Below are 11,862 nucleotides of genomic sequence, written 5' to 3'. Positions count from 1 at the left end.
ATATTGTTAAAGGGCATTAAAAGAAGCAGGAATGGTAAAATATGAGACTAAATAGTCTGGTCTGCTGTATTTAGCTTAGTCCATTTACATACCAAGTTCAACTCTCACTGGGGTTGTATATGTTCCAGTGGTAGTGCATTTCAACAGAAATTTGGTAACAAAAGGGTTTCTTGTCCGGTCACTGAAGTTAAGCAATAAGGAGCCTGGTTAGTACTTAGATGGGTGACTGCTCAGCAAACATCTTTAAAGGCACAGGAGTGGCTGTGTGGTAAGAAACTTGCTTCCCAACAACATGGTCCTGGGTTCAGTCTCACTGGGTGGCACCTTGGGTAAGTGTCTTCTACTATAGCCTCAGGCCGACCAAATCATTGTGAGTGGATTTGGTAGACAGAAACTGAAAGAAGTCTGTCATATATATATGTGTGTGTGTGTCCCCTCCCACCACTTGACAACCAGTCTTGGTTTGTTTATGTCCTTGTAACTTAGCAGTTCGGTATAAGAGACCAATAAAATAAAGAAGCACCAGGGTCAATTCATTTGACTAAAAACTCTTCAAGGCATTGCCCCAGCATGGCCACAGTCTAGTGACTGAAACAAGTAAAAACAAAAGATAATGACAGGATTATTTTTACCAAATTCTTCATTATTTTCAAAATTAATTGAAAGAATGGAAGGGAATTTCAACAGAAATATGGAAACAAAGGGGTTAATTAGTTAATTAAGCCAAAAATATCTAATAAGGATTGATGGAACACCAAGGAAACAGCTGTCTTTTAATTACCTGTGAGTTCTGATTGAAACTAAGAAATCGCTGAGCAACACACTGGATGACATTGTCGTATGTCAACTGCGGTTCCACATCAACAAGGTTGATGACAGAGGAAGGGATGCTGGCTGTGGCACGACTACTTGCTCCAAGCTAAGGGGAAAAAAAACAAAAACAAAAATTAAATGTTTCAAGGGACTTTTGAGCAATGCGGGTGAAGAATTAGGTAAGATATATACGGTGATGTCAATAAAGGAAAACAAGAACTGTTATTACTACCACTACTACAACTGATGGTGGTGAAAGTGGTGATAGTTGTAGTGATGATGACGATGATGATGATAACAATGAGGAGGAGGTGGTGGATGATAGTGGTAATAGTGGTGGTGGTGGTGATGATGGAGGTAGTGGTAGTGGTGATGCTGCTGCTGTAGCTGCTTGCAGATGATTTCTGTGTTATGATAAATGTGAAAGATAAAAGTCACTCACCAGAGGGCTCTGGAGAAAGGATTGTAGGTTATTCAGATTGACATCAAGAAGCAGAGTAAAATGATGATAGGCACGTTTGGATTTCAACCTTGCAGCAGTTCCAGAGACCTGTCAAAATCAACAAACACCAAAATCATTTCAGAGTTTCAAATATATATATATATATATATATATATGTATGTATAAATAATACAAAATGGGACAAGGACGCAAAACATCCATATTTGATGGCCTGTAAGACACACCTTTTTTTACCCAAAAATGGGTTTAAAAATCCCCCTGCATCCAATGCACTCAATGTAGGCTCAAAACTCACAACTGCTGGCCAAAATTATACATCAGAGGTCACGTAGATGTAGCCTAGTAACCTAGCTTAACTCTCTATGATATTGTAATAGCCTCAACAGATGAAAGACAAAGCTGACCTTGGTGGGATTTGAACTCAGAATGTAAAACTGGACAAAATGCTACTAAGCCTTTTGTCCAACAAGCTAATGATTCTGCTGCCTCACCACCTTAATGACTGTTTCAAATTTTGGCACAAGGCCAGTAATTTCAGTGAAGGTGAGAAGACAATTACTTTGACCTCAGGGTTCAATGGGTACTTATTTTATCAACCACTGAAAGGATGAAAGGCAACATTGACCTTGGCAGCATTTGAACTCAGAATGTAAAGACAGATGAAATGCCACGAAGCATTTTGTCCAACAGTACAGTCGTTCAGTCAACACTGGTAGTGTTGACTGAACATGAGTGTCGGTGGACATGTCATTCATAATATTGGTTGACACAATAATTTCAACATTGTTTCCTAATGGTCAGAGTTTAAATTGAACAGGAATCAAATTTGTCTTTCATAAAGGAAAGGCAATGTATTTCACTCGTAACATGGTTACAAAGATTTACAAAAAAACATACTTGAAATCATATAAATGACATGTAATGTACATTTGTCGCTTGACTTCTGTCGCAAATACCTGAAAGCGTGGACAACTGCAACAAGCCTCAAGTGGTTGGTATGTTTGTACAAAGGTATCATTTATGGTGACAAGGTCACAATGTCTATGACATACTGACTAATAAAGAACCAAAATAACATTCTTGGTTACTCACCTTAAACATGTCATTCCACATGATGTTATCTCGGGCATTCACACTGAGATTTAACATCCACTGATCGTTAACAGCCTCGGTCACAAGATTCAGGTTCCACTTTCTGTCGTATCGTTCACGCGATGTTAGGAAACAGAAGTTGATGTTGCCAAGATCATGGTAAACGGTTCCTCCGCCACTGTTCCTGCGTGCAATGCTGACACCTTTCTGTTCCAGCAGTGGCACATTGGCTTCAATCCAAGCATTCTGGTGCCGCCCAATCACAACCGTTTCAGTGTTTCGCCAGATCAACAGATAAGATGTATTTTCCAAGTCTGTGTTTTCGAATAGCCATTCTTCCAGAGAAAGGTTTTCAAAGATACACGTTGATTGTGAAACTATTACTTCATGCTTTGCAGCTTTTGTTGCAGCCGTTCTGACCAGAGGAAGGGCAGGGGTCACTTTGAGCGAATGAATCTGTCCCAGTTGAAAATGTCTTTGACACAGAGCTGTGAATGCTGAGAGATGGCGGTAAAGCCTGAGGTATGGTAAACAGAACGACATTGTAGCAACTGAACGTCACACATTGCCAAAAAATGGTATGGAATATCGCAGACTCACAGAACTGAAAAATAAAACCAAAATCAAAATAAATATTCCTATCATCACCTTTTGCTTTTACATCTACATTGGAGGGTGGAGGTTAAATGATGAAGATGATGATGATGATGATGATGGTGGTGGAGGTGGTGGTGGCGATAGGCATAGCTGTGTGTTTAAGATGTTTGCTTCTCAACCATGTGGTTTCAGGTTCGGTCCCACTGTGCAGCACCTTGGGTAAATGTCTTCAACTCTAGCCCTGGGCCAACTAATCCACTTGCAAGTAGATATTAAAGACAGAAACTAAAAGAAACCTATTGAATGTGTGTGAGTGTGTGCATGTGTGTATGTGCGTGTGTGTGTGTGTGTGTTGTCTTGTCATCACATAATAGTTGTAAGCGAGTGTCATCAGCATACAAGTGATGTCATTCATTTCCAAGTCTTCTGTGGAAGACATACGAATTTTCCTATCAAAGGAATTTGAGCTCAACTCTGCAAGATAATGAATTCGCTTCACCTTTATAATGTCACAGCTCACAATGGTGAACTATGAATTATACCTACTTGTGGGCATAGCTAAATCGAGCTAGCAAAGGAGATTCTTAGCAGCTAAATCTCCTTCACATCATACTCTACCATCTTAAAAAGGGACGTACTTATTGGATGTGTAATTCCAGTAGTAATGAAATTGAATAAACGAGATAGTCGCCGCTAGACATGTTTTTGTTTTCGTTACGGCGGGACATGGTTTCCAAAACACCGGTTTATCTTGCTGGTGTCAACATCTTTCGCCGACATACATCAGCAAATGATATATGCATACATAAAGTACACGACATGATGAGGTACCATAGTTCCTGACTACCACATTCTTCCCAGAAGGTACTAATCAACCCGAAGTTATGGCAGAAAACACCCTTGGTACCGCACAGAAGGATTGAACGCGGAACCGTGCAGTTCGAAGCGAATTCTTTAACTCCATAATCAAATCTGTACCATTCGATCCTAAGATCTGTTTATTTAGGGTTAATTTGAGACGAAACAGACGGAGTTGTTAAGAGATTAATGACTATTATTATTTCCCATTTTTATTCCATGTAAATTCCTACACAGTTTATGTTTTTGCCTCCAAGGATGTTTATCAAAACAAGAGTACAGTTATTCGGTCTACACCGGCGGTGTAAACTGAAGATTAGTGTGAGTGGAGATGTCATTCATAATATTGGTTGACTCGATAATTTCAACATTCCTTCCCAATGTTTAAATCGAACTGGAATCGACTTTGTCTTTCATATTTACGATGTCGGTAGAATAAGAATCAGTCAAGTCCTGCACTCCGTTGCTCCCTTTTACGAAATGTGTGACCTTGAGCTTACGTTGGAAATTTATATTATGTAAGAGCTAAACGAAAATCCAAACAAATATACCGTATTTGATGGCATAAAAGACGCATGAGCATATTAGACCAACCAAAATTTCGTCAGCATATATTCAGGACAAAATTAGCTTATAGGATTCCTAACACTGTCTATAGGACCAGGAGTGAATTTTGGTGGGCAATAGTGAGTCTTATATATCATCAAATACGGCAATGTTTGAAACTGGAAGGCAATTTTCACAATCTGTCTTTTATTAAACTATTGAAATCGACAACATGTTAACCTAATTTGATTTTGAAGTTTTATTAATTTAGAATGATTGTATCACAAACAAGAAAAGACTAAAAACAAAGGATTTCTTCAACCACTACTATTATAATTAAAAAGGGTTTTGGATGAAATATTGTTTAACATTAAATATTAACATAAATAATTCATCGTAAAGAAACTAAAATTCATGGGTTAAACGAATGGCAGAGAAATAAGAAATATACAAGAAATTTAACAAGTACACAAAAGTAGAAGGAAGCCGAGATATAATTAAGAATATTGTCCGACGCTCTTGGAATTTCTCTCAAAACAAGCGAGGGACTTAATTAATCGTTTGATTTGACTGAATATTAAGGATCTAGTCAAACTGATTGGCAAAATATGCAGCTATGTCTATCTCAAACCACCTCTTAGTGTCTTTAAAAAAAATTACATGTTCAATATATAGGCTGAGAAAAATGGGACAGCTGTGACTGGAATACCACTGCTTGATCAGAGCTGACCGGTGGATAAATAAGTGCTTGTCGTCCTTCCAAGGAAGACGGAGAAATATATCAGACAATCGAGGAAACCGCTACGATCTGCTACTAATAACAGTCAATTCACCTTCAAAACAATCGCTTATGCATTTACACGTGTTTACAATCACCTTCAAACAACCCAGATACATTACTAATCTCCTAATTCTCACAGATCCTTACCTCTAAAAGAAATATCCCTTTCAAGCATTCCTAACAGACTACATGTACATGATATAGCTGAGGTAGATTCATATTATATATTTAAATACACATACACTGTTAGATATTGACTTTGTTACAAGAACGGGCTCAACATAAGACGTGTGTGTGTGTATATATATATGTATATATATGCATACACACAGAGTCTGTCAACCAGTTGTGTACATAATTAATTTAAATAATTACCTATGACAATTAAGATATTGGTTTCTTTTTTCTGAAATTATCCGAAGAAATAATTACGATGGTTTCACATTCATTGTTCGACCATGAGGTAGTGCGGTGTAAGGGAGGTAACTGCGTTAGTTGCATACACACTATTCATTTTAATGTAGAAACGTCTGCTATTAGGGAAGGATTTAAATGCTATTCGCTCTGGCTCAGAAACGAAATATGCTTAAGGAGTGCAAACCCAGGTCTAAATTTTTTAAAAACGAAGTCTTATTGTCTCCTTTAATTTATTTTTGTTCTTTGAGAAGAAACTTAACTTCAAGCTACGTTCATCGATTCCGTCATAATGGGCAAATATGATACGGTTTGATACACAACACACAGAGGGAAAGCCTCTGTAATTAAGTTATGGCGGCAGTATGATGACTGAAACTATGGCTCCGGACCGACCAATATGTCGAACACAAATTCGCAAAAATTTTCTGAAAATCACCCCCCCCCCCCCAAGTTATGAGGTGGTTATATGGGGTGCTAAAACTAGAATTCTGCCGAAGAACACATTCGACAATGTAGTTGCGTAAATACAAAAACAACCAGAAGAAGCTCGCTTAGCAACCGCATGGTTTCGGTTGCAGTCTCACTTCTACTATAGCCCAGAAGAGACCAAAGCCACACGAGTGGATTTGGCAGACGGAAACTGTGTGGAAGCATTTCGTGTATACGTATACGATAAGTGTTGAAAAGTTTCTGGCTTTAAGGGTACCGCGAAAGGCTTGGTTGGAGGCTCAACTTTCCGAGTTCTTTTACAGGGATCAGAAAAACTGACTGACCGCTGCAATAAGTGTGTGAATCTGAGAGGGAAATAGGCTGAATAAAATCATAATTAACTGATCCTTCTATGCGTGTGTTTGTCCCCACTTTCCACTTGACAACTGGTGTTAGTTTTTTTATGCCCCTCGAATTAGCAGTTCGGCGATAGAGACCGGTTAAAGAAGCAACAAACTCAAAACATTACTGGGGTCGATTTATTCGACTATACTCCCAAGGCGGTGCCCCCGCATAGCCGCAGTCCATTGACTGAAACGAAAGAATGTTGCGAACTGTAGCCCTGAATTCTGTGAGCTAATGAAGGGGCCTCAGCGTGGATAGCTCAACCTGCTCTTTCTCTGTATGAGTGTAATTTGTTTGTTTCTTTCGGGCGCTGTGTGACTTTTGTTTAAAGATGGCAGGTGTAATTTGAGGCAGATTTTAGCAGGTTAAGTGACCATGTAGAGGTTCCTTTCATCCAATTTCTCCTGCAGACATCCATATCAGCATGTGACTATGTGGTAAGAAGTTTCCATCCCAACCACATAGATCCGGACTCAGTCGCACTGCAGGCAAGTGTCTTCTATTATGGCATCAGGTCGACCAAAGCCTTGTGAGTGGATTTGGTGGACATAAACTGAAAGAAGCCCGCCGTATATTTATGTGTGTGTGTGTGTGTGTGTGTCCCATCACCGCTTGACAACTGGTGTTGATGTGTTTGTCTTCGTAACTTGGCAGTTCGGCAAAAGAAACAAATAGAATAAGTTCCAAGCTTAAAAAAAAAAGTACTAGGGTCGATTCATTCGACTAAAACTTCTTTAAGGCGGTGCCCCAGCATGGCCGCAATCTGATGAAAGACAAAGCTCATCGCTCCGAACTCTAGTCCTCTCCCTCTTCTCAATATTTAGGAAAATAAAAACACTTTCTTTAATTACAATAAAATTAGTCATTTTTTTTTTTTTATCCACAATGTTAATATTTCAGAGAGGAATAAAATAAGGATAAAATTAATATTCATGCCTTTCTCAAGAACATAAGGTGAGTAACTAAAACGAAGTAGCTTCTGCTGCGAATCGAACCTGAATATTGACGAATCGAAGTTATCAGAAGTTTGTCTAGCTGTTGTTCCTTTTTGTCAACTCTGATCAAAGATATTCAAATGACGACCATCGCACCCTTTCTGTATATTCAGAATTACATTGTTAAATGTAATAAACTTCTTGTATTGAGACTTTGTGACTTGAGGAATATTTTGCAACTATTTCAAGCACAGCGGCCATCCGTTGCTTGTCATTTCCAAATTAGTAAAGGTATAATGAAAACAAACCCTGGAATGAGGTGCCGAAACGAAATCATAAGAGCTAAAAATAAATTCTTGTGTATGTATATATAAGAATTCACCTTGTATGTCCCGTCTTATATGGACATATCTGTATCTATGTATAGGTATATGCAAAACACCCATGAATTTGTTAATGTGTAACTATGAGACAGTATTTCTGTAAGTGTGTGTAACTATAAATGTGTCAACGTATGTATTTCTGTGTGAAAGTGTATGTAACTATGTGTGTGTTTGAGTATTTCTGAGTGTAAGTGTGACTATGTAGGTGTCATTTTACGCGTTTCTACGAGAGTGTAAATATGTGCGTGGTCCTATGTTCGTTTCTTTGTGTGTGTATGTGTAACCGTAAATGTGTAGTTGTACGTGTTTCTGTGCAAGAGTTTTAAATAGATGTGTGCGTGAGTGTAAGCGACTGCCTGTGTGAGTGTGACCGTACATGTGTATGTGCATATGTTAGTTTAAATGAGTGTGACTGTAAAGTTGTTAATGTATGTTTGTATCAGAGTGTAAATAAATATGTGTGTGTGTGTGTGAATTTAGGTGACTGATTGTGTGAGTGTAACTATGCATGTGTCTGTACCTGTGAGTGTAAGTGCGAGTGCGTGAGAGCAACTTCCGGTGGCAAGAGTTCAGCATGGCGGCTGTATCCATGTGTAATGACTCTGATGGCTTTACACGATGGCTGGAGACGAGACTGCTGCAATTAAATGACGATCTTGATGCCGGTGTGTTTGTCACGTACATCAATGGCATCCTCGAGTCGTACAGCGGATATGATGAGAAGAAGGACTCCCTGTTGGACATCGTCGGGGAAATAGCGGTACGGTATTTCACACACAGATACACATCTTATAATATATCATCACGTAGGTATAAGCCAAGAACTTTCCCCTTCTTGGTCGCACAACCTAACAGAAATAGCTACTAAACCGCCCTCAAATCACTCCTTTTTGTCTTAAAAAAAAGAATACAATCGGACAGTGGAATTACACTCTAAGACGGATGGTCACTACTGGAACACCTTTGTACATAGGTCTATGTTAAGGCTAAACAACGTAACATATTACACACACACATATATATATATATATATATATATATATATATATATATATATATATATATATATATATATATATATATATATATACATACATACAACTTATCTTATTCATATTACATTATACGCACACACACACATATATACATAAATATACGCTCTTAAATTGTATTTACCCTAATGCTTATGACGCATTTTAGTAAAAGAAAACATTGTTTTATTCTGTGTAGGTTTCTCTCTTTAAATCTTACCTTAAAATTCTTTGCTAATTTGGTTATCTTCCATTCTTGTACGATTCTATTCTTTATATGAGATAGCAAGAAAAGGCATTCCGTCTTACTGGACGGAATGCTATTTTTCTGAGAGACTTCGAAACAAACCCTCATCGCCTTATTTTTGTCAAATTATCAGTTTATTCTTTTTCAAATCCACACAAATTCTTGGTCCTTCAGACTCTCTTTATCTCTTTTCTTTTCTCTGTTTAATTAAACGGTCTTGTTAATTTTTGTTTAGCCCTCAGGTGAGCTCGGATCGAAGGCTTGCAGCTGAGACTATCCATTGTTTTAAGACCATATTATCCAATGTGCCCCCACCTTTTTTTAAGACGATGGGATGTAATTTGAGTAAGGAGGGGTAGTCGATTTGGCTGCTATTTTTAGCAAGTCGAGCAACCATAAAGAATCTCTCTTGCTATCCTCGTGTTTACTTATATGATTCTCAGGTGAAAACGAAGTGGGTTAGGGGAGGCAGTGAGTGAGAATGTAGCGTTGAAGAACCAATCGAGTGTAGTCTTTTACTCAGGACTCAAGCGTGAAACACCTTCCCCAAACATAAACAAAATATTTAACCAATGTTTTTCTTTCATGACAAAAGTCACCGACTTTTTGATTAGATAGGTGGAAATCATTGACGATAACGATAATATACAAACTGTCCAAGGTGTTGTTATCTCGCGGAGTTGTATTTATATCTTCACATGACCGGAAATAAATCCGTACCATATGGTGATAGAGTTATGAGCTTCGAAGATATGCAATTGTCTGTATGTTTTCTTCAGCTGGTCGCTCACTCTTCGGATCCATACCATGTTCAAATAGAATATATCATAGGTCGGTGTACTTCACTGAAATAGAGGAGACATTAAATAATTGACTAAATGTTTCGTTTACCCGTAGTTACCTGGTTCAAATCTTCGTAGGACTAGAGTAAGTACCCCAAGGTGACACTTTGAAACTCGGTAGTTGGTTGAAGTAAAAATGAAATGTTACCACAATGGCACCGTTTCTTATGGCTTTTCTCCTGTTTATAACGCTCAACACAAGAGTACATTCTGCATCCAGTATTCCATATAACGTGTGCAGTGATGGAAGCCTGGTGTTATTTCTCCACTCTGCCTGTCTATTATCACTGTTTACCTGTTGTTATTTGTGTAACGTCAGTCTTTGATAACAAGATAAACTATAGTGTTTGAAAATGTGTAGATCTACTGGAAAGAGGTAAAGTTAACTGAACAACTTTGCATGGACAACAAATTTCTCAGTTCAAATATACCACGCCACAAGCCTAGGTAAGAACCATATTGGACACCCTGACATGCAATGGTGCATTAGACGATGGCCACAGCTAAGACTAGCAAGATAGATACAATGAGGATATAATAGCTGTAGTTCTTATTGATGCTGTTGTTTGTGTCAGTTTTATGTTTGTCTGGACCATAATTGTAGACTATTTTTAGGATGTACCTTCCACCAGCTCAGCATTGGTTGAGCAGCCCTATGGTATGCAGGTAGTCAGCCAAGCAACATTTTTCTCATTTACACTGTGTCACACTCTGACATGCACTAATGAGGTGAATGTAGTGCAGCATGAACTGGTACTCTATTGGTTATGACGACTAGTGTTCCAGTTGATCTGATCAATGGAACAGCCAGCTTGTGAAATTAACACGCAAGTGGCTGAACAATCCACAAACACACATACCCTTAATGTAGTTCTTGGGGAGATTCAGCATGACATAGAATGTGACAAGGCCAACCCTTTGAAATACAGGTACAGTTCATTTTTGCCAGTTGAGATTTTTTTAGGAGATTTAAACAGCATTGGAGTGGTTATGTAGCAATGTCTGAAGAATAGATGACATAATGGTGATACATTCATCTAGCTATGAGTCTGTCTCTGCTTCTGTATGTCTGTAGATTCTGCTTTGTTGGTGTAGGAGGGTCCTGTCTGTGTATCACATGTGACCAGAGGCATTATACTTTTGCAATAGCTTGGAGAAGGAATAGTCTTGGAGTCAGTCCATTGACAGATCCGTTTAACAATCACAGAACATTTCCATTTCATTGTTGTTCTTAAACCAGTTTGTTTGTTTCAATTTCAGGAAGACTCTAAAGAAGAAATCTGTGATGAAGTGATAAAGAAATGGGATGAGATGTGTAATGTAGATTCCAAAGAAAACAAAAAGGGTAAGCAACTTTCAGGATTTTTTTTTTCCATTTTCTTATTAAAAGCTAAATTTTTTTCCAGGTAAGCACCAAAAGTGTTAGACTTAATCTGTTGCCAATTTTAATACCCACCCCCTTGCTGTTGTGTGCTTCTTCGATCCCACACTGATACCAGTTTTTGCCCTTGAAGGCGAAGGACTCCTTCACTGAAGCTTTCCCCTTCTCTTGGTTGAAGTGACAGGAGCCATAGATCAGAGCAAGTAATATCCAAGGAAAATATTTTTCTGCTTTCCTAACGTGCATAAACAGTGGTTAAGCAAGTACCAGCTTCAGGAACTTGTCTCTAAACCTGGGCATTTCAAACACAAGGTGATGCTCTGCATCTGGTGGAAATTTTGAGGGGATAATTCACTATGAGTTCATTTCGATGGTTGAGCTATTGATGCCAGCTTGTTACTCCTTACAGCTAGAGTCAATGTATGCCATTGTATGACAAAAATACCTGACATTGGTTAATAGAAAGTGAGCTCTTCTCACTTTCAAAGGCGGCGAGCTGGCAGAAGCATTAGCACACCAGGCGAAATGCTGAGCGGTATTTCGTCCGCCATTACGTTCTGAGTTCAAATTCCGCTGAGGTCAACTTTGCCTTTCATCCTTTCGGAGTCGATAAATTAAGTACCAGTTACGCACTGGGGTCGG

General features: G+C 38.5%; 2 protein-coding genes across 4 annotated transcripts in view; one reads left to right on the top strand and one right to left on the bottom strand.

Moving 5' to 3' along the window:
- LOC106883160 (lipoyltransferase 1, mitochondrial) overlaps nt 1-9,977 on the bottom strand; it is a 55,949-nt gene extending 45,972 nt beyond the window's left edge. Inside the window, exons 1-4 of one of the 3 annotated variants that reach the window (XM_014934076.2) lie at nt 8,971-9,977; nt 2,369-2,972; nt 1,256-1,363; nt 782-919 (exon numbers count right to left, since the gene is read on the bottom strand). In XM_014934076.2, the coding sequence (XP_014789562.1) occupies nt 782-919; nt 1,256-1,363; nt 2,369-2,911 (789 nt within the window). In that variant the 5' untranslated portion in view covers nt 2,912-2,972; nt 8,971-9,977. Of the gene's footprint in view, nt 1-781; nt 920-1,255; nt 1,364-2,368; nt 2,973-5,525; nt 6,097-8,970 lie in introns of those variants that run through there. The other 2 variants (XM_052976242.1, XM_014934075.2) reach the window with 2 other exon arrangements.
- LOC106883161 (coiled-coil domain-containing protein 43) overlaps nt 8,243-11,862 on the top strand; it is a 7,826-nt gene continuing 4,206 nt past the window's right edge. The window contains exons 1-2 of the mRNA XM_014934077.2: nt 8,243-8,479; nt 11,100-11,184. Of these exons, the coding sequence (XP_014789563.1) occupies nt 8,294-8,479; nt 11,100-11,184 (271 nt within the window). The 5' untranslated portion in view covers nt 8,243-8,293. The remainder of the gene's footprint in view (nt 8,480-11,099; nt 11,185-11,862) is intronic.

This window comes from Octopus bimaculoides, chromosome 24, assembly GCF_001194135.2.
Source record: "Octopus bimaculoides isolate UCB-OBI-ISO-001 chromosome 24, ASM119413v2, whole genome shotgun sequence".
NCBI lineage: Eukaryota > Metazoa > Mollusca > Cephalopoda > Octopoda > Octopodidae > Octopus > Octopus bimaculoides.
Note: the sequence above shows the minus strand (reverse complement) of the source record. Positions and strands in the feature narration are given on the sequence as shown.